This window comes from Podarcis tiliguerta (assembly GCF_965153285.1).
Source record: "Podarcis tiliguerta genome assembly, chromosome: 1".
NCBI lineage: Eukaryota > Metazoa > Chordata > Lepidosauria > Squamata > Lacertidae > Podarcis > Podarcis tiliguerta.
In genome coordinates this window covers 71664995-71687632 of record NC_139534.1, presented here as the reverse complement: position 1 = coordinate 71687632, position 22638 = coordinate 71664995, and the positions used below count along the sequence as shown (strand labels likewise).

General features: G+C 40.9%; 2 protein-coding genes across 38 annotated transcripts in view; one reads left to right on the top strand and one right to left on the bottom strand.

Annotated features, from left to right (window-relative positions):
* The first annotated feature begins 1388 nt into the window (after positions 1-1388).
* Positions 1389-20221, top strand: EIF3M (eukaryotic translation initiation factor 3 subunit M). Of its 2 annotated transcripts, none has more exons than XM_083445250.1 (11): positions 1389-1900; positions 2997-3129; positions 3996-4134; positions 6198-6321; positions 6756-6850; positions 9593-9676; positions 11668-11767; positions 13595-13676; positions 18577-18720; positions 19431-19491; positions 19939-20221. In XM_083445250.1, exons 3-11 carry the CDS (start codon positions 4010-4012, stop codon positions 20057-20059), a joined length of 936 nt encoding a protein of 311 aa, XP_083301376.1. In that variant the 5' UTR covers positions 1389-1900; positions 2997-3129; positions 3996-4009; the 3' UTR covers positions 20060-20221. The 2 variants fall into 2 exon arrangements, with proteins under 2 accessions (XP_083301376.1, XP_083301375.1); XM_083445249.1 differs by having other exon boundaries at positions 1662-1820.
* The window catches only part of CCDC73 (coiled-coil domain containing 73), a 58663-nt gene continuing 55941 nt past the window's right edge, over positions 19917-22638 (bottom strand). For all 36 annotated transcript variants that reach the window (XM_083445012.1, XM_083445010.1, XM_083445014.1 and 33 more), the window contains one exon: positions 19917-20723. In XM_083445012.1, the coding sequence (XP_083301138.1) occupies positions 20475-20723 (249 nt within the window). In that variant the 3' untranslated portion in view covers positions 19917-20474. The remainder of the gene's footprint in view (positions 20724-22638) is intronic.

Below are 22638 nucleotides of genomic sequence, written 5' to 3'. Positions count from 1 at the left end.
TCCAATCCTGCAACCAGCAGGTGCAGGACGCCTCATAATATCACTTCAAGTCTGGCAAGGAGAAGTCACCTTTTTCTATAGAATCTTATTTTATTTTATTGTTGGTTTCTTCCCGTCAGATACCAAATTGTGAGATCTTTTGTACTCTGCAAGATCTCTCACTATTTTGGGGTGAAATCTTACCCCAAACCAGTGCTAATGGCGACAGTGCTTTTCCACTGATGGCAGAGGTGGTGGGGCACCCACAGGCATGCCACCTGAAGCAGCAGTCTCACCTGCCTCATGGCTGGGCCAGCACTGGTCCATTATCATTGGTAGCTTATTCTCTGGTGAGGTTTTGGCTACGGTAAGCCTGTAATTTATGCACATTTAACTTGTGCACATCCAGCTTTATATGCTTGGCAAACATTTCTGTAAAAATTAAAAAGGGGGTGGAAAGTGTGCATGTATGCAGGGAAAGACTTTGGCAATCCCACCCGCCATTGCACCAAATGTCTTTTGTCTATACACAATTTTAGCTTTAAGTGCAGTCCACAGAATGTATCCCCGTGTAAGTTGAGGGCTTCATCTACTTCATGCTGCTAGGGTGGAGGACCCATTGAGATAGCCCATATTCTGATTTTATTCCTTTTTTTAACATGAAGTTTTATTGTTTCAGATTTTTGTAAGTGATCTTGTAAAGTGTTAAGTTAAGCGGCTAAGTGTATATGAAGTAAATAATAAAACAGATGGCACAGGAGGCAAGGCAAAGTGAATACGGGCTTTAAGCATTTTCTCATAAAAGCCTTTAATCAGCTAATCCACTGAAGAGATTCTGGAACACCCATGGATAACAGAGCGCACAGAAATGACAATATTATGTCAGTTCTAAATCTGTACGTGCAGGCAGTTCACATCATAAAGAGGAGTGAGTGAAGTCCCTGCCAGACAGAGGACGAACACGTAGCCCTCATGAAAATGTTATCATAATCTCCAACGTGATAGTTGGGGAATGGATTCCGTTTGAGCCCTTGATGTGCTCAGTTTCTTCTCCAGTTTATAGTCCTCAAGAACTGGGGGAGGAACTTTTCCAGCAGCCACATTCCACCACAAAAACCTTCCTGCTCCATTCATCCTTGTGGTCTCTGATGACGTGTTGGAGGTTCCTGCACTCCAGTCCAGTCCAGGGCTGCCTAGCGAACTGGCAAAGGGGTTTTACCTTATCCTCACCGATGCTAACATTTAACAGTGAGCCGCGAACGTCTCGATTTGCCTTTTCCCTGTTTCGCTTTAAGAATCGGGTCTATCATGTACACCGGAGGGCGGTGACTGTTCTTAAAAAAACCAAACATATTTGCACCACGCACAGAGAAAATGTTAGGGTTTTGAATAGCTGCTGCTACCCTGAGTTCCGAAAAGCTCTTTTCCGAGTTCTTATCTTGCACGGACTGCACGCACACAACTCGAGATTACGGTGCTAGTTAGCAGGTGCGAAAGACGCGTCATCCAGCCTTCGATTCACAAGCAATCGCAACCGGGACAACTGCTGCTTTCTTGCAATCCGAGGAGAGGGACACGAACGGCGCATGCGCACCTGGGGGCGGGCACGCTTCCAGTTAAGGCGAGTGTAGCGGCAGCCTCAGCTGAAGGGAGTGCGCCTGCGCGCTCGGCAACTACCGTTCCGGGAGCAGGACGGGGTCAGCAGTGCCCCGGAAACGGAAGCGGCGTGACTGGGAGCGGTCGCTTTCCTTTCCGGCCGGGGAGCGTGCTCAGGGCAGCGAGAGAGGCCGTCTGTAGCCATGAGCGTCCCGGCTTTTATCGATATAACCGAGGAAGACCAGGTGAGGATGGGGAGCGGCTGCTGGTTTCCCTCCGTCGCTGCCCCTCCCGGAATACAGGAGGGCAGCTGTTCTCTCCTCAGGTGCCGGAGGCCACCGCTAGGGAGGGCGGAGGAAGGGGGGAATCACTCGTGGAACCTCATTCACACGTATACACGGGTTCCACGCGCGCCCTACGAAGCGCCGCTTAGAAGCGAAGTGCTCCCAGCCTCTGCCGTGAAGGAAGCCTAAGCTGGCGGGGTTTTGCTTCCTAGCAGCTTCGTAGGCCCAGCTGGGGCCTCGTCCGGTCTTTAGACTCGGATCCTTTCTGCACCTGCTCGCCCCTCCCCCCCGCCGCTCTGGCCTCGCTAGCAAACGCCCTTCCTGCGAGGTTGGTTGCCCAGGAGCCTTTCTCGCTGGATCAGCATCGCTGTCCCTAGAGGCGCTAAACCGCCCAGGGATTGTGCTTAAGAGCACGATGGGAAATGAATATTTCTGCCTGTCAACATGTATCGAATGAGAAGTTACAGGTTGTATAACCATAGCTGTCAACTTTTCCCTTTTTTTAAGGGAAATTCCCTTATTCCGAATAGGATTCCCCACAAGAAAAGGGAAAAGTTGACAGCTATGTGTATAACAGGGGTCAGCAACCTAAGGCCCATGGGTCATAAGCGACCCACAGAGGTTGTTTGACCAGCCCACGAGCCACCCCCAAACTGAGCTGCCCACTCGCGTGCGGCATGGAGACTCGCTTCCACGGCACTAGAAATCGTGTCTGTGCACGTGCAGATGCCAAAAATCGTGAGCGCATGCACGATCCGGCCACAGAGGGATCTCCACGGGACCGATCCAGCCCAGGCAAGATAAACCTTGCTGACCCCTGCTATATAATATAGAGCGCCCCATGAAGGGCTTTGCTTGGAGACTGATCTGATCATGTTTCTTTACTACTACTCCCCCTACCTTGTATGTGTTCTTGTTCAGGAAGAATAGAGAGTGTATTCTTAAATGTATATTTATTACATGGCTAGGAGAAATGTGATCAAGTAGTGGGAGCTTTGGAGTTAAGCTATTTAACATAGCATCGGCGTAGAGTCACAAAGAGTAAACAGGATGATCATAAGTGTATGTTTATGACATTACTAGGAGGACTATGATTAAAGGATGTTATTTTTATAGATGGTTTTTTCCTTTGAAAAGGCTGCAGAACTAAGGGCTTACCTGAAATCTAAGGGAGCTGAGATATCAGAAGAAAATTCTGAAGGTGGACTTCATATTGACTTGGCTCAGATCATTGAAGCATGTGATGTGTGCCTGAGGGATGATGATAAAGGTTGGTGTTTGCATAATTTAGGAAGCTTTTGATAAGCATCTGACCTAGGGTTGTGATCTAGTTTCTTTTAAATTATCTGCCTTCTAGAAAAGTGAGATGTTCTCCTTTAGGGCATAATTGTATACAAGGGGCCAAGTTTTACAAGTGGGCACAGCTGCCTACCTATCAGTTACCTGAAGATAAATCTAAGTCAAAGGCTAGAGTGAGGCTTTTATTTAGAAAAATAAGAATACTGAAGTGGAACATGATAAGCATACTGTTATGAATAGTGTGGAGTAATGGGGTAGAACTTGACATTTCCCAATGAATTTGTATAGCAGTCAATTTCAAACAGAAAAAATCAAGTGCTTCTTCACACAATGTATAATTAATTAATTAATTAATCATACAATGTATAATTAGCAATGGTGTCCTGATTTGCACAACTGTGCAGAGGACAGGGGTGTAACAGATTTTTGTCTAATGCCAATTATCAAAGTAGCCATTGTAATTTTTTTATACTTCATTTCAACACCCTTCAGACAAAAACAAAAGAGTTGTATGGATGTATCTATGGGCTTTTAAACTGGGAGTGTGTGTTTCGGTTTTTGTTATGTATTTTTTGTGTCTTTATACTGTAAGCTGCCCTGTGATCCCTGCATGAAGGGCAATATAGAAATTCAATAAATAAATAAATTGGAAGTCAAGTAAACATGCCACAGTTACTGTTGGTGTTTGCAAAAAAATAATAATTGGTCCATTAGTCTAGAAAGAGTTTTCTGTATGTTGTATTAACAATGTAAAGCTGAGACAGTCTTACCAAAGAACAATTCAGTGTCACATTTTTCATTACAGAAATATGTTTTTGTTTTTGTTTTTCAATATAGATGTTGAAAGTGTGATGAACAGTGTAGTATCTCTGCTTCTTATTCTGGAACCTGACAAACAAGAAGCTTTGATTGAAAGTCTGTGTGAGAAATTGGTCAAATTTCGGGAAGGTGAACGACCATCACTCAGACTGCAGCTGTAAGTGACTTAGGTGATTGAATGGAATAAATACGTCTTGTACCACAATTCTTTTTTATTCCATGAGAAGCAGGATTTTTGGCAGAATGTATTAAGATTAGCTTTGAATGGATCAGTAAATTATGTCTGGGCTTGATGGCCAATCATTGGTGTCTTCCAATCAGTTGTAGGGTAAAGTAAAGGACCCCTGGACAGTTAAATCGGATCTCACTACAATACAGTGGTACCTCAGATTACATATGCTTCAGGTTACACACTCCCCTAACCTAGAAATAGTGCTTCAGGTTAAGAACTTTGCTTCAGGATAAGAGCAGAAATCGGGCTCTGGCGGCAGCAGGAGGCCCCATTAGCTAAAGTGGTTCTTCAGGTTAAGAACAGTTTCAGGTTAAGTACGGACCTCCAGAACGAATTAAGTACTTAACCCGAGGTACCACTGTAATGCTTTGAGTTAGATGCACTGGAAGCAGCTATCTGGGAACAGTGTGGGATTCAAAGAAATAGGGTGCCTCTATCATTCTGGGACTAGTTTAGGGCAGCCACTTGCCATCACGCTTTGCATTCTTAAATAAAAACTACAAGTTTATCCGGTTGCAGATGCACTGCAAATTGTACACTGGTACAACATATACATACTGTTAAAGAGATTTTGGCTGCAGTCCCATGTGCATTAACTTGGAAGAAAGTCTTACTGAATTTGTGCAGCTCACCTCTGAGTAAGCATGCGTAGGAATAATTTTGTACTGCTGAAAAAGAGGAGAGAGAAGTGGGACCTAAGCAATTAAACACTTGTTAGACACATAGATTTTATTCAGTATTTTATTTACATAGCAGATTAGGCAAATTTATTAAAAGCAACACTTAAATAGGAGCTCTGAAAGCCACCAGTTCTATTTTTTTATTTTTTTTTGCACCACGTGCTGCCAAATACAGGTATGGCACATTTTAAAAGGGAATGTTAGGCAAATGTGGATACATGCTACAATGGATATGTCTAGTTTTAAATCCCTCTCCTTCCAATGCTTGGGTTAAGCAGAACAGCTTCCCTTTCAGCCCAACTCCTCATGTTTCATAGATACTAGCAACAGACTCCAAGCTTGAGGACTCTTCCATCCATGCTGACCTCTCTATGCCATATTGTCGTCCCAGCCCTGTTTGGGTACAACAAAATCACTCTTGAGGTTCTCACTCCTACTAACTGCTCAATACAGCAGTGAGCACAACCCCTTTGCCTACTTAAGGCAAAGCCTTTTTCTTCTGCTGCTTAGGCAAACATAAGAATCCCTTGTGATCCTTTGCAAAAATGCACACAGCTTCAGAAATCCTATGGATAATTAGGCATGCCTGACCTGTTGTCATTATCTAGCCCAAGGGAATTCCAACTTGCCTGTTAAAAACAGCTATTGTTTGCTGGTGATCAGGCAAATGTCCTTGTTGAAGACAAGTATTAGGAATGATTTAGAATCTGATAATGCAACTTTCATATTTCTGCATGTATTAGTTAAACGTGAATAATAAAATATCTCAATGAATTACATAGAATATCAAGCAGGGTTCCACTTGCTCAGTGGTGCTTTCCTGACTTTTCCCTCTACTGCCCCGTCAGCTTCTGAGCAATGGTGTATAATTTGTGTTGTAGCATACAGGTGGGGGTGGGCAGAGGGCTGCCACAGGACAGCAAAATCAGGAGGAATTCAGCAGGGCTCCATTGCATATACCAGTGTTTCTCAAACTTGGTTCCCCATCTGTTGTTGAACTACAACTCCCATCATCCCCAACCTCTGGTCCTGCTAGCTAGGAATGATGGGATTTGCAGTCCCAACAACAGCTGGGGAACCGAGTTTGAGAAACACTGGCATATACAGAAGTCCTTTTTGGCACACACAATATAACAGTGAGACTGTTAAAAGCCTGAGTGAAACTTGGTTGAACTTAATAGTGGCAGAAGTGATGACTTTAAACATTTTTAATGCTTGTATTTATTTCTGTGTACATTAGATGTGCAGTGTGTGTCCATTAATATGTTACACATGTTGGAAATTAATTGACTTGTCATTATTCCTTAGACTGAGTAATCTCTTCCATGGCATGGAGAAGAATACCCCTTCAAGGTATACAGTCTACTGCAGCCTCCTTAAAGTAGCCTCCAGCTGTGGAGCTATACGGTACATTCCAACTGAACTGGAGCAGGTAAGCAGTTGAATAGTATTTGCATATTAACAAATAATCCCTTAAAAAATTAATAAGATTTGCAACAAAGCAAAATACATCATAAGAATTACATAATCAGATGCATAATCAAGAACCCCTTCTTGATTAAGGAAATCCCAAATTGTGATTGTAAAAATAACAAACGTTGTTGTTTTGCTTTATGCAAGCGTGTCTGGAGTGCTGCCTTGTACTCCAGCGTCCCAAGACAGAGGGTTTCCATTCTCTTAAGGGAAAAGTAAAGCATGGATGGGAAATTTCCATTAATGATTGCTGCTCCTGAGCAAGGCACAGAATAGAGTTTCATAATTTCACATTCTTCTGAGTTTTAAAATATTTGCATTTTCAAAAATTGAACTTGAAATAACTTCTCTCAGTAGTAAAAGTCATTGCCTTCTGTGTCAAATATTTTATAGGTTCGAAAATGGATTTCAGATTGGAATCTTACCACGGAGAAAAAGCACACCCTTCTTCGACTGCTCTATGATGTTCTCGTGGATTGCAAAAAGAGGTAACTGAGACTACGTATTGTGCCAAACAGTTTTGGCACAATTCATTGAGGCAGGGGAAGATCACTGAAATATTTACCATTTCAATTATTGTTTTTAAATTTGTATGACTTGTGTTCAATTGTGTGTTTAATATAAAGGGCTGCTTGTTCTCATTTGAATGGTACAAATATTAATTCTTAGATTGCATATGACAATTTATGTTTAATAATATTTTTATTTGGTATTAAATGCTAGACTGTAAACTGTTGAGCCATCATAGAGGAGAAAGGAGTAATTTTTAAAACACTCCTCTTCCACGTCCATGTTTGTTTCATTGGGTGGAAGTGGGGTGAAAAGGAGATTGATTTTTTTCTCTACCTGAACATTGGGGAAGATGGGTAGAGTGTTTTTGGGGTAAAGGTCTCTCTCCTCTGTTGGGTTTGCTTGAAATGATTGTTCAAGTGGTGGAGAACAGGTGAGCATTAATGATTGCTCAAGTGGTGAACAGGTGAGCATTCATCTGATCTCCACTCAAAAAACGATGGATTATCTTAGACAGAAGAAACTGATCTCCAGTTTCTCCATATGGACTGAGTTCAAAAAGTGAGACAGATATATACTATACTTTCTTATTGACACACACAATTAATCAGTTATCGGAGCCTGATGTTTCTGGAGTCTTTACTGGAAATGTAATGTGGATGTTTTTTCCCTTCTGAGTGCAAACTAAAAAAAGAAAAGAAAACACAAGAACTCACTGCAGCCTACTTCTGTTCTTTTTATAGTGAAGTTTTACAGAACTGCTTGATAATACTTTTTTCCAGGTCAAACCTGATGGTGATAGTGATTAGCTGTCAGTACAAAATCTTAAAATAGCAAAGGTCTCACTAGGGCTGTTAAAAAACTGTGCTAGTAAAGAAAATAGACTTTGGGGCTTTAAGAAAAATGGAGATATGCCTTTGTTTTGATTAAAGAATAGATGTGTCTTTTATTATGATAATATGAAATTATGTTTTTCTAAGCTGTTCTATTTGGGTCTTGAGAATCACTGGTGCTAAATGCAGAAACATTGCGCTTGACATTGGGATTAGTCTTAAGAAAACCCTCAAGGTTGAAGTAGTGGTAATAGCACAATATAGTTGGAAGTAAAACTAATTTTTATATGAAAGCTGTGCTTTTATAATCTAATGTTATTGTCCTCTTTCAAAAGCCAATTAAAAGCAAAACAAGCCCACCATTTTATAAATGCACTGTTTCCATAATATGAGATGCTCTAATTTTGAAAGTAACATTTTTTTCTTTGACTTTTATTATCCTTTTATCCAAGAGATTTATAGCCTGCCCTTCATCAATATTGTGTCGTTTCAATTACATTCATTCTCAGGAGCAAGATAGTGGAAGTAAGAAATTGTACTCTATAAGTGTAGTAATTGAGAATAGAGATTTCAATAACAGAAGAGTGAAGCCCTCCCCACTCCTGATAATATCTGCTCCTTGATTTTCATACAATTTTCAGCATTACTTTGCTTTTTAATGATTGTATCCAGATGTGTTCAAGTAAGTCGTGTAAAGATGTTTCCACCTAAGAGAGAAAATTCTGTAACTGGCAGGTAATTTATCAATTTAAAAGTATAAAATAAACTGTAAAGTCCTATTTAAAAACAGAGAGAGAGAGAGAGAGACCCCTGAGATTGAATGACTATGTAGCTGTTTTACCACTTTGGTACCATTGACAGTCAAAACTCCTACATCCTTTCAAGTGCACTTTTCATTTGAATCATAGCTTCACAGTGCCTTTAACTATCTGACCATCTCCTTTGATACTCCCTTTCTCATACAGTTAGAATTTTGGGGTCATCCAATGAATCTGAATGTTGGAACATTCAGGAGAAACAATAAGAAGCACTTACTCACAGTGTATAATTAAGCAATGGAAATTGCTCTAACATAACTACTGCATGTATGGGACGCGGGTGGCACTGTGGGTTAAACCACATAGCCTAGGACTTGCCAATCAGAAGGTCGGCGGTTCAAATCCCCGCAACGGGGTGAGCTCCCGTTGCTCGGTCCCTGCTCCTGCCAACCTAGCAGTTTGAAAGCACATCAGAGTGCAAGTAGATAAATAGGTACCGCTCCAGCGGGAAGGTAAACGGTGTTTCCGTGCACTGCTCTGGTTCGCCAGAAGCGGCTTAGTCATGCTGGCCACATGACCCGGAAGCTGTATGCCGGCTCCCTCGGCCACTAAAGCAAGATGAGCACCGCAACCCCAGAGTTGGTCACGACTGGACCTAATGGTCAGGGGTCCCTTTACCTTTAACTACTGCATGTAGTACAAGCAACAACCGTCTTAGACGCATCCAACTGATGCGCAACCATCACACCGACCCCAGAAGTGGCTGTAAAAGGGGTTGGGGGTGGAGTGGGCTTGCACATGCTCTGCTGACGTGTGGGGTTCAGGAAAGCAAACCCCCCACGCAAAACAGTTGTTGCCTGTTATAATTGCTGACTTGGACAGGGGTTGAGGCAAGTTCATAAGCTACGAACTACTTGAGAACCGGAGATTATCTATACCTTTGAATGCCTGTTGATGAAGTGTGAGTGGCAGAGAGCTGTCACACTCGGTTCCTTCCCATGTGCATCTGGTTGTGAGCACAGGATGCTGGTTTAGTTAGGTCTTTGTTCTGATCCATCAGTTCTCCCCTTATGCTAAGTTTGTACATTTTGAAATGATTTTAAAAGGATGTACTGTTTCTTGCCCACAGTGATAATGCAGCAAAAGTAATGGTAGAGCTGCTGGGAAGTTACACAGAGGACAATGCTTCTCAAGCCAGAGTTGATGCTCACAGGTAATGTAAACATTACAAACTACATTTAGGATTGTTTCATGTGCTAATGGTCAGTGAAAGTTTCAGTAACAAGAAATGCAGCCCCAAACAGGCTAAATTCTTATTCCTCTCCCCACTCTCCAAATACTTTGCTTGCCACTTCAGATTTCTAGATGAATGGCAAGGGGTTTTGCTAAAACGTTTTGCTGATGGTGAGAGCACAACCGGTAATGTGTGGGATGTGCAGGGATTCTTAGCTGAATACAGTCGTACCTTGGTTGTCAAATGGAATCCGTTCTGGAAGTCGGTTCGACTTCCAAAAACATTTGACAACCAGGGCGCAGTTCAATTGGAAACTGCATTGGGTGTTTGGCTTCCAAAAAACGTTCGCAAACTGGAACACTCTCTTCCGGGTTTGCGGCGTTCAGGAGCCAAAACATTCGAGTTGCAAGGCGTTTGAGATCCAAGATACAACTGTACAAAATATCTCCCACATTAGAATGCCTAAACGTCACCCTCTTACATTTTTCGAAGTGGTTTTTTGTTTTTGTTTTTTGTATTTTAGCAGTGGCCAAGACCTGTTGGTATAAAAATAACCTTCTTGTCTAGAGTAGAAGAAAAGTTCAGTTGAAGTACATGTCTAAGACAGTTAAGTTCATTTCCTGCCCAATTCCTTTACAACTGCTGCACAGGACGCAGAATCTGTGTGTATGAAACGGCAATTCTTTGACTTCTGTCTGGATCTTAGTGTTTGTAGAAAATACCAGTTGAATGAATCATCAACATATTTAAACATTATCTGAGACTGTGTAAAACGCCTTTCCAATATCATTCTGTAGTTGATCTGTCTTTGCTGTGATGCATAGTTAGGGCGCTTGGCTTTGCCGCTTATTGGGACCCCAGAGAAAAGTGCAAACCATGTAGATGTGTTTTTAAGGGCACTTCCCCCTTTAAAAAACCCTATTCTACTGTTAGGGTTATGTTTGTTTGTTTGCTTGCTTGCTTGCTTGTTTGTTTGTTTAAGTTATACACTGAATAGATTTCTTCAAACCCGGAGATGTTCCATAATATTAAAGAAAACATACTCTAGTTTGGACTCCTGTTGTAGCTGCCATTGGTTTGGGTTTGTTATGAATGGGGCAGTTTGGAAAGGTTTATATAAGGGAAGTAGGGAGAAATACCAGCTTTGGTAGTTCTTCCAGGCAGTAGCAGCAGTGTGTCATATGTTATCATGGTGGAAAGTAGTGGGGGGAAGGGTTAAATTGCAGTTCTTCCAAGTGTAACAGGCAGGAGGAAAGTGTCTCTGAGCAGGTACAGGAGGAATGTGGAGTAACTAATATTTGGTATAGAAAGGAGACCAATCTGTAATTTTTTTGTTGGTTTCCAGTTCCCTCCATTTTGCATTAAAAGCAGTTAATACTGTAAGTCTAATTGATTTGTGAAGCAGAAAGCCAACTAGAATAAAATATACGTAACTGTTGTCTGGGGCTGGTTCATGACCAGCCACACAGCTAGGTAGCCAGACTCCCCACCTTTTTGTGACAATGTCGGCACAGAGAAAATATTTTGTTCTGAATAGCCTTTTGTTTTCAGTGAATGTTCCTGCAAACTTAGACCTAAAAGTTTGGTAGGCATCCCTAAATATAGATGCATATTTGTGTCATGAAAGAAGACAATTGGGCAGGATTGCTTTTATATATAGGTGTTACAGATGCACACCACTTCTTTCCACTTACATCCCATAACATTTTCAGTGTTAGGCAAATCCCTTTTTTATTTTCTCAGGCTTCTTAAAGAGAACACTCAACTTTGATTAGTTTTTATGCTGCTTTTGTTTGTTATCTCTTAATCCAATGTGTTTATATGTATTTATGTTGTATTTGTAAATACTGTTCAAGTGTTTTTGGAATACACTTTGATTTGGGAGTTGTTTTTGCAGAATGGTTTTTAAAAAGCTATTAAATTAACTAGAAATGCATTTTTTCTTCCTTACACTTTACTTTCCTAAATAGGTGTATTGTCCGTGCATTAAAGGATCCTAATACCTTTCTCTTTGATCACCTTCTCACCTTAAAACCAGTCAAATTTTTGGAAGGAGAACTTATTCATGATGTAAGTATTAATGTCTAAACTTAAATATTAAACACTTGGCATGCTGCATGTGAGATAAAATTGCTTGACCATTTTAGTGGGATTTAGTGGGATAACATAAGTTATTTTGCATTGTGTTGTTTATAGTGTCTAGGTTTGCATGTCATGCTAACCCATAGTTTAGCGTGATGTGAACCATTAGGAAATAAGCCTTGAGCTAACTAGTTATCCTCCCCTCACCCCTAGCTGTTGGAGGGAGTAGCTTAAAATATTTTGATTTTCCTTTTGTTTGATCACAGCTTGCCATGCTCAGATCAACAAATTGTGATTAACATTAACTTGTTTCAGACAGACCAACTTCAGACATTGTTACTGAAGCCATCTTATTTAAATTAATCAGAGTTGAGAGAAGTAGGCCTCTACAACAAAATGTTGTGATCTGGAGTGCTTCCAGATTCTGGATGACCATTTAATTTATCCTCTTCACCTCACATTTCTTCTTCAACCCTGCTCAGACCTCATTGGGCTGGGTTATTTTTGGAGGGTGTAGCAGTGAACCCACTTGTTCTCAATCCCAATTGTATTAAATTCTTTAATTTCACCAATAGGCACTTAGGCATTTCCTTCTTCCCACCCAATTGATAGGGGGCCCCTCCCCGCTCCCCGGTTCAGTGTCTTAATGTGTTTGAGGATTTTCACCTTTGTAATACTGCCCCGTACATATTTTTGTTGTATTTTTACATACTTCAGGGATACCACAAGTTTGCTGGTACTCCTTTCTTCAGCATTAGTCCCGCGGTTTTGGCTACAGAAGCATAAGCACAGAAAATGTGAATTTGTATTAGTAAATAGAAAAGTGAGACTTGCACCAGTGTATCTTGGGGGGGGGGTGACATAGTTGACATCAAATATTGAGTTCTTTCTCTAACCTGGTTCTGTTTTCATATGCATATTTTTAATTTTGTTTTTGAATGTTTAAAAGTGCAACCAGTCTGCATGCGTCAGTGAAGCGTGAAAAAGAGAGTGTAAGGTTTTGCCTGGGAGGAGCTTGGAAGGGGACTAATTGGCTTCACCTCTGACCAGTGGACTATTTTGCTGTAACTTCCTTTCGGTATAGGGGATGGGGTGAACACCCTGCCCAATCTCCAATGCATTAAATGCTTTCAGTCTGGCACCAGTTTAACTTTTACTTCACCTGTTACCCCAGCATCCAACAGTCTCATGCAAAAGAAACATATTTTTGAATAAGATGTTGAGGACAAGCGGCTCATGACCATCTTAAGTTTCCCATTTAACTCTAGTTATTTAAAAGAAATCAAACCATGATTTGATCCTAATTGGTTTAAGCTAACTAGACTTAAAATAAACTGGGCTGTTAATTATGCTCTGCTTTTTGGAGAGTATTCCTCCACCCCAAAATTTGGTTTACAATAATTTGTACGTAGCAGGAAACTGGTTTAGTCAAAAGGGAAAGTAGAAGCATTCACTCTTGTTCTGATCTTTGCAGAGGAGGAGAAAGATGGGGAGAGGGAAGTGTGTGAGTTCTGTTTGCCACGGCTCCTTTACAATCATCCCTAACCCTGTGACGGGCAATTTGTGGCCCTTCAGATGCAGTTGGACTTTATTTTCTGTCATCCTTGAGTATTGGGCATTCCAATGGAGGTGATGAGAATCCAACAACATCTGGAGGGCCACAAGTGTCCTACCCCTGCTGTGCAGCATGGCAGCATGAATTCAACCGGTATTTTCTGTTCTGTTCTCTAAATGAAATGTTCAGGAGACGTGTGCTAAATTAGACATGTTCATATCTTGTCCTGTTCTCACAATTGACAATTTCTTTCTTTGTAGCTTTTGACAATTTTTGTTAGTGCCAAGTTAGCATCCTATGTCCGGTTTTATCAGAACAACAAGGACTTCATTGATTCTCTTGGTAAGTTTTTTTTTCTTTCTTTTTTAATGCACATTTGGTGTACCCAACACATGGCTGAGATATAAACTTAGTTCCGCTACTTAGAAGGAGGTGCTGTGACTGGCCACTTGCTCTGCTGACTGTGTCTAGTTCCAGGATGAGTACCCTTTTTTGCCTTGTGGGCACAGTTACCCTTTACCAACCATGTGGAGGCTGCATACAGATCAGCTGAAGAGGGGAGTAATGGCTGCTATCCACTTACCAAATGGTTGATCTCATGACTAGGGAGGGGGCAATTTGCATCCCCATCAGGGCACTGGGCTTCATCCACTCCAGTCCTGTTCCCCCAGCCCCTGCTAGATCCAAAATGTATGGGGTCTGAAGGAGCCAGGAAAATTGGCTGCATGGAGCAGGGATCAGATCAGACTCCTGAACTTGTGGTTTGCCACCCCAGCCTCAGCATTTAAAGTTTATCCTTGGGTTCTCCAGTGCTGTTTGAGATTTTGTCCACTCATGCCTTCGCCATTTGGAATGGATCCCACACTCCAAGGCTCTCGGGCGCTTTACTGATCTGCAGGCAACCCCTAGAGAGTTGTTCCCAGGGTGCTTATGTTCTACCACAATAAGGCCTTCTTTCCAGTTGTGTGTGCTTGTAGTTACATAATATCAAAAACTGTATCAGAATACAATTGTTTAGTTTAGCGACTGTTCATTCTGAATTGAATGCTTTTCTTTTGCTGTCTTTTGTGTTTGAACTGTGGTTTTCAAGCATCCACTTAGAAAGACACAGGAACAGTAAATCCTGTGGGAGCAGGTACAGTCATACCTCTTGTTACGTTTGCTTCAGGTTGCGCATTTTCAGGTTGCATCCTGCAGTGACCCAAAAGTACCGGAAAGGGTTACTTCCGGGTTTCGCCGCTCACAAAATGATGTCATGCACAGAAGCGGCAAATCACAACCCACGCAGACGCGGATTGCGTTCTGCTCATGTTACATACGGGGCTCCGGAACGGATCCCGTTCGCAACCAGAGGTACCACTGTATTATTATTGAATCTGCAGTTCGAAACTGAAAATAGCCAGTTTGAGAATTTTGACAGCACTCCCAAGTTATATCCACTATGTTATTCATAGATGAGAGCTAGAGAAAGTAGATTTCCCAGTGTTTATTGTCTAAATGACTAAGAAAGAGCCCTGCTGTTTGAGTGAAGATAGCCTCCATCTTGTCTTCTTGCTTTTCTTCAGTTGGTCACATACTCCACCTGTGCACTGAGCAAGCAGCAGTTATCAACAGTGCTGCATGAATGTTGAGGGGGAAACCCGACATAGTGCAAGAGTGCTGCATAAATGATCTACCAAGCCTTGTGGGGGCAGCCCCATTTCCACAAAGCTGGCAACGGACGTGCAGCAGAAAAACATGCAGGCTACTGCATGGGCGAGGTGCTGTTTGAGGAACAACCAAACCCCCTTGTTGTAGGATCATGATGTGAATCAACCAAATCTCCCTCTAACAAGGCTGAAGTACAATCAGATTGAGTACTTGCGAGTGTTCTTATGCAAGCTTAATCTTTTTGCAGATGCATTAAACCTTGCCAACCACATTCTGTCCCAGTTAATATGTTTCATAGGATGAAGCTTTGTGATGGAATGTTAATGTCAGCAGCCTCTTTATTTACACACTGTGGAAAGAAAGGAGTAGTAATTAACACTTTGGCACTCCCCCATTGATGTGTAATTGACTGTTTCAAAGGAGCACTGGTTCATAAGCTATTGCATGCATGAAAATTACTTTTTCTGTATTGCAGCATTTTAGGACAAGGGTCAGTGACAATGCAAAAATTGTTCAATGATGCAAGCTTTTATATTATGACATTAAGGTTTAGATATACTGGTAATGAATAAATGTTTCCATAAAATTGGGGTTTAAAAAAATAGTGACCAGAATGGAGGTTAATTTTATTTGAAAAGGAAAGGGTAATAGGCTTTAAAACATACAAATCTTTTTAGGACTAGGTAGAATCCTAAAAACAAAGGTGAACATTCCTCAATTTAAGACAGAAATTTTAGAAAGAAAAATATATTATTTTTCTTAGTGAAAACAAAGAAAGCTTTTCACCTTATGGTAGCTGATATAGCTTGAATGTTACAAAAGCATGCACATGACTATAGTGCTCATTAAATATCAGGTAATTTTTAAAAAAATCTGAGTAATGGAGCCTCTCCTGGGATGTTACCATAGATTAGATTGTGCCAATCAAGTGCATTCAAAGGCAGCTTAGTATAAACATAACAAATTTTTGTGCAATGGATTGAACCAACTAATCTACCATTAGTTATACTTTTAGTAAGCCCATTGAAATAAATGGATTTAAGTAACTTAGGTTCTTTGATTTCAGTGGATCTACTCTTGAGTATGACTTCGTCATCCATTGTCTGTGTGTGAAAATAATGTATTTTTTATGTATTTGAAATGCATTCAGATATGGAGAATAGCACAGAACACATCGAATTCTTTTTGGGCCAACCAATTAAACCAGCCCAGATTGTGGGTGTGTTTTTTTTTAACTTTTATGGTATTGGAAGTAATCCTCTAAATGGCTAGTATGCTTTCAATACTGTAATATTTTCTATTTTTTACAAATTAATGTTTTCCCTTATTTTATCTCCCTGCTGGTTTTATTTTTCTTCAAAATTAATAACAAGACTTGCCAATCTAAATAATCTATTCAGCAAAAGCTCTCACAGGTGGCATCAGTTTGTTACAATGTGTTGTTTTATTAATGCTGACAAGTTAGGCCAACAGTTGTATTATCATGTGTCAACTGTGAATCGCCCTAACATGTTCACATTTAAATCTGGTAGTATGGGCAACCTTTTTACTTTAGCAGGGTAATTAACATCTCATTTGCATTTGTTAATTAGAGTTTATGAGCACTAATTGATTTTTTGTGCTTGTAGATTTCCATTAAAACCAGTTAGCTATAGTTTCTGAAGCTCCCTATTCGCTTGAGTTATGATGATCACATTTTTGTTGAATTGGTGCCAGATAAATAGCCTTCATCATAATTACTGCTAATTAACACAACATTATGTCTGGTAGTAATGTGCTTCCCTGCGCTTCTATTAGTCTAACAGTGTTATTAATTCCAAACATAAATATTTGTTGAGTGTTCAGGGTATCTCGTCCATACTTCTTTTCCAATGCCTGAAACTTTAAAGAGACTATTTTACAGAAACGTTATTCAACTATTTTGTAAAAACAAATAACAAAGTAAATTTACACAAACTTATTTTTGTTTGCCATTTCATGTATTGCTGCATACAGTATTACAGCCTTCCCCAACCTGGTGCCCCTCCAGATGTTTTAGGACTAGAATTCCCATCCGCCTCAGGAGATGGGGAGAACTGCTGTAACATCACACTTTTGTATCCTAGGAACTTCACAATCAATAGCATTTGTAGAATTCAACAAGATGGCATATTTTCTTCTGTTCCTCCCATGTAAATGAATGCATAAAATAAAAATTGGTCATACTATGGAATGAGTAATATCAACAAGAAACTGAATATGTATCTTCCATAAACCTACAGTGTATTTTGAAATCAGTTCTGTAACTACCCTAAGAATTAAGGACCGTAAGAGTTGACACTTGGAAAGTGAACCTCTTGCGGTGGGCATGGCAGGTCACAGTTGCCTCAGTATGTCTCACTTGGACTATAGAAGAGGATTGTTAACGGGTGTGTAGGGGGGTGCAAGTAGTATGTTAAGTACTTAGTATCTCTTCCACGCTGCATAGATGAAAGGGACGGTAGGATCGCACCTACTAACTCTGTCCTGACATTGGTGCAACATCTGTTAGATGAGTGTGCAAAGAAAAGATGTAGTTGCATAAAAGCAGTCAGTCACAGAAGCACCAACTGTTTTTCATACAATGGTTAAGATTTCTTGGAAGCATTTTGGTTTTCCAAATATTACCGTATTTTTCGCCCCATAGGACGCACTTTTTCCCCTCCAAAAATGAAGGGGAAATGTGTGTGCGTCCTATGGGGCGAATGCAGGCTTTCACTGAAGCCTGGAGAGCGAGAGGCGTCGGTGCGCACCGACCCCTCTCGCTCTCCAGGCTCCAGGAAGCTATCCGCAAGCCTTGCACACCCGGGGGGAGTTCCCCCGGGCGCGCACGGCTTCCGGGCGGCAGCCTGCAGCGTGGAGCGCCCTCCGGAGGACGCCCCGTGCTTCGCGCAGGTGTCGGCAAGCCTTGCGCGCCCGGGGGATCTCCCCCCGGGCGTGCAAGGCTTGTGGGCGGCAGCCTGCAGCGCGGAGCACACGGGGCGCCCTCCGGAGGACGCCCTGTGCTTAGCGCAGGTGTCCGCAGCCTGCCGCCCGGCGTGTGGAGCGCCCTGAAGCAGAGCGCCCCTCGCACCGGGCAGACATCGGCCAGCCCCACAAGCTCAGGGGACAGCAGGGAGGCGCAGCGCCGCCATCCCACTGTTCCCCGACCTGGTTTTGGGGGGGAAATAAAGGGGGGAAATTCCTTTATTTCCCCCGCCCCCCAAAAAAAGTAGGTGCGTCCTATGGGATGAAAAATACGGTACTTCATATCTAGCACTCTCCCACTGCTGAGCACAAAACAGAAGCCAGCACCAGGTGACAATGGAGGATGACCCTCAATCCTAAACAAATAGGCCTACTATTCTGCAAGAAGAAACAAACTCATTTTTTATCTTCACCTCCTGTATTCCGTTCTTAATGCAAACTGACCTTATTTACACCTCTTGGAATAAATTAAAGATCCAAACATAATAATCCCAGTTTTTGCACTGTGAATTTTGCAATGCAGTTCTCCCAAAAAGTATCTAACTGCCTGACGTGGATCAACAATTTCCTAGCAAAAACTTACACTGTAGTGTGATCTCTAATGCAGGTTTATTGCATGAACAGAACATGGCAAAAATGCGACTGCTCACCTTTATGGGAATGGCTGTGGAAAACAAGGAAATATCATTTGACACTATGCAGCAGGAACTTCAGGTTGGAGCTGATGATGTTGAAGCATTTGTTATTGATGGTAAGAGAGGTTATATGATCATAATTATATGCAGGCTGATAAGAACTTTACTGATACTGAAAAGCTGTACAACAGTTAATGATTTGAAGCAGGCGGTTAGGATGTCACAGTGACATTTTTGCTTCTTTTGGTAAAGTGCATCATCACTGGTGTGGAAACTGCAGTGAAGACTCAAACGGTGCCCGTGCTATAATCCAGTAGCCAGTGTAAAGTCCTGAATTGGGTCGTTTTGGGGTAGGGTCCTTCGTAGATTATCCAGACCCAATTCTTGGGTTCTTCAGGTATGCCAGCATGGAGCTGACAAGGGGAAGGGGAGCGATTGCCACCCTGGTGCAGACAGCAAACAGGATTGCTTTATTGTTGTAATCACAATTTGAATGCAATAGTTGACTGTGCAGTGTTTCTTGTACTGTTTTGTGATATATTAGAAACCCACCTTTTAATTGTTGCTCTTTGTTAAATTGCATGTGATTCCCAGTGAGAACCTCCTTGTAGAAAGTGCACATAGTACTCTCTTACATATAAAGCACTATGCAAGGCTTAGTGAAATACATTTTTCTGCATGCCATGGTATAACGACAAAAATTGAACACCCGTTGAAAGGACATCCCCATATTCACTTCAGTTCCAGGGGATTACTGAAGCTCTTATCAGTCAGGGTTTCAACACATGTTAAAAGAAATTCATCATAATGTATTTGTTCTTTGCAGCTGTAAAGACAAAGATGGTGCATTGCAAAATTGATCAAACACAGAGAAAAGTAGTGGTCAGGTGAGTCTTAAATCTTTTTGTGAAGCAACTTAGTGCAGTGCTAATTATAGCACTTAAACATCTGTTTAATATTTTTACTAGACGCAAGATATTCCTATCAGTTGCCTGTAGTTAAATAGTTGCTATTTATCATAATTTTATTAAAGCACAGACTGAATGTGATTAGCTTATTTAATGAAAGAGTCCTATTTTCCAGCACATTTCATTTAATGGCCAAACAGTGGTAAGAATACTAATGAGTTTTGTCTGAGGTTTTTAAGTACTGACGAAGGCTGCAGAATACCAGACTAGCTGGTCTATAAAGCCTTGTTATAGAGGGTAAAACAGTTTTGTTTTCACATCTTATCTCATGTTTTATTTTTTTCTGAATACATATGTACCAAAAATATAGTGCCTTTTTTGAAAGCAGAACTTTGATGCAATTCCTTTTACATTTCTTTATTTTAGTCACAGCACACATCGAACCTTTGGAAAACAGCAGTGGCAACAGCTGTATGATACACTTAACTTCTGGAAACTAAATTTGAATCAAGTGAAAAACAGTCTCCTTAGCTTGTCGGATACCTGATTATTTGATGTAATATTTAGTTTGTATTGGATGGAAACTCAGCTATATTAAACCATTCAACTTCATTTTGTGAACTTTTTATTGAAAATATCTAATTGGCTGAAATACATAAAATAACTTGAACTACAGCTGATAAAGCAATAAACTTTAAACCAGAATGAATCCTGTTCCCCTGTTCTGTTTTATAATCATAAGATCTTATATTCTGGCATAAAGAAGTAGGATAGTCATATGATTTTTATAAATGTGGTATTTTCTGACCTTTAATTGGTAACTTTCAAATGAAATAGCTATTCTAAAGTATTCTTTTTTAAAAACTAAGGTAGACAAACCTGCAGAAATGAAAGCAGTTTTCTTAATACATGACATTTGCTCATATATGTCACCAGTCAAAGACTTTATCAAAACAATTACATTATGCTTCTGCTTTATCTGCTGTTAATGTTTTTTCTGTATCTTCCTCATGCTTTCTCTTTCTTGGGTGGCCAAAACTTTTTAAATGCAGAAACCTTTCAATATTGTCAATTCGTGTTTTTATGAAGACATTTTGTGATTTCCAGTCTTTTTCTTCAGTGTTCTGTGAGCTCTGCTTTAAAATAGCTGCACTGACTTCTGAGAGTGGTTGAGAAGTCTTCTGTTGTCCTAATGGGCACTCTGTTGTGACCTAAAATCCACACATAAGACATTAAAGATTTCGTTTTCTCATGGCTGATCAACACTCCACTAGACACTCTTCTAGACATTATATGACATATACATTGGGTGTTTATGTACTGATTTCTGCTGTTTACGTATTGGAGATATAACGAATTGGCATCTGTGGGTATTTTTGTACTGCCCTTCAATCATATTCCCAGTGCATTTTTAAAGAATCAAATTTTTTTTGAAATCTAAACACAAAATAAAATGCCATCATATTACAAAAGCAGGCAAAGAAGATTAAAAATGTATCTTAAAAGCTTGGAACTACAGAACGTTTTTTGGTGCCAAAACGACAAGTAAGCGCTGGGAAACTTCCCTCACTATCAGATTGCAGATATGATTTACAAATGGGCATTGATTGCACTTTAAAAGGAAGCACAATTCCTATCCTTTCCCACATGTACATGAAGATTGTTTTGTAAAAGAAGACTCAGTAAACTTGCTGCCAATTTCTAATTTAAAATTATTCAAATATTACTGGGGGGGGGGGATGGTGCATAGAGGGTGAAGAGCACCTTTCACACCCTGCCCCACCCCTGCTGGTGCTCAGGTGCAGACAGAGCACAGAGGGAACTCGCGTGCCCTGCAGGGGCTGGCTGAATGCATGGAGGGAGCCCTCCACGCTCATCCAGTCCCCACTGCTGACAGACGCTCACATGGGGGGGGAGTGCCCAAGATTCTGTACCTGGGGTCATGGCCCCCCATGCTATGCCCCTGCCACCACTATCAGTTGTGATTACTAACAATGTAAGGCAAGTAAGGTAGCTAGGATGGCTTTGGGGAATAGGAACAAGTTGGGTGGGGGTGGGGGGAGGAATCAGGTGTTCTTCTCCCACTCAGATTTTGTTCCAAGTAGAAGTATTTCAGAGCCACAAACTCAGTTTGAGGAGGGCTTGCAACTTGCCCCAGGGATGAGCTGAGTCTAAAGGAACTGGGAATAGTCTAGTAGTTAAGCCTATTGTTGAAGTACTGAATGTTCCAGGTGTCTTATGAAAAAAGGAAGAATGAGTCAAATTGATTGCTTGAGACCCTAACCAAAGATTGGTCTTGGGAGGGCAGGAAAAGAGAGTTCTTCTCAATAAGCCCCAGACAGCCCTACACAAAGCCTGTTTTTAATAGGGTGGAGCACTTCTCATGCATACTGTATTTTTGCCAAATTGCCTTTTTTGGTCTTATTAGATTTGTGCCACATATGATGGTACAGTGCTCTAACATGACTTGCTTTATTTCATGATGTAGTTGATGGATTGGTCACGTAGACAACTGATTAACTTGCAGGATCAACCTATATGTACATTTGTTTTTGTTTTCTTTCAGTGTAGTCTGGGGTTTAAAATAGTAAATACTTTGTAGTTTCTAAAAGTGAAGATCCACTTTGTTAAATGTCAAGTACTGATTTGAACATGTTGTGCTTAGTCATGTTAGTACATAAGAGATTGAGCATGGGTACACAAACTAAGGCCCGGGGGCTCTATCTAGCCCAATCACCTTCTAAATCCGGCCTGCAGATGGTCAGCGTATTTTTACATGAGTGGAATATGTCCTTTTATTTAAAATGCATCTCTGGGTTATTTGTGGGGCATAGGAATTAGTTGGGTTTTTTTGTTTGTTTGTTTCAAAATATAGTCCAGCCCCCCACAAAGTCTGAGGGACAGTGGACTGAAAAAGTTTGCTGACCCCTGAGATTGAGGAACTAAATAAAATGTTAGGTATACTTTCACGTCTAAGAACAGATTTAGATTGGGTGACAGGAAACTACAAACTACAAAAATAAAATATTGAATGCATGTTTTCCAAACAAATACAGTTTTAAAGCAAATGTTATGAAGTACATTATACTGCTTTCAGTCTTGCAGATTCTCGGTATCTGAAACAAT

Coding starts and splice junctions, on each gene's coding strand:
- EIF3M (XM_083445249.1), top strand. CDS start 1,779: ATGAGCGTCCCGGCTTTTATCGATATAACCGAGGAAGACCAG. Junction 1,821..2,996: donor ATATAACCGAGGAAGACCAG/GTGAGGATGGGG, acceptor TCCTTTGAAAAG/GCTGCAGAACTAAGGGCTTA. Junction 4,135..6,197: donor CCATCACTCAGACTGCAGCT/GTAAGTGACTTA, acceptor ATTATTCCTTAG/ACTGAGTAATCTCTTCCATG.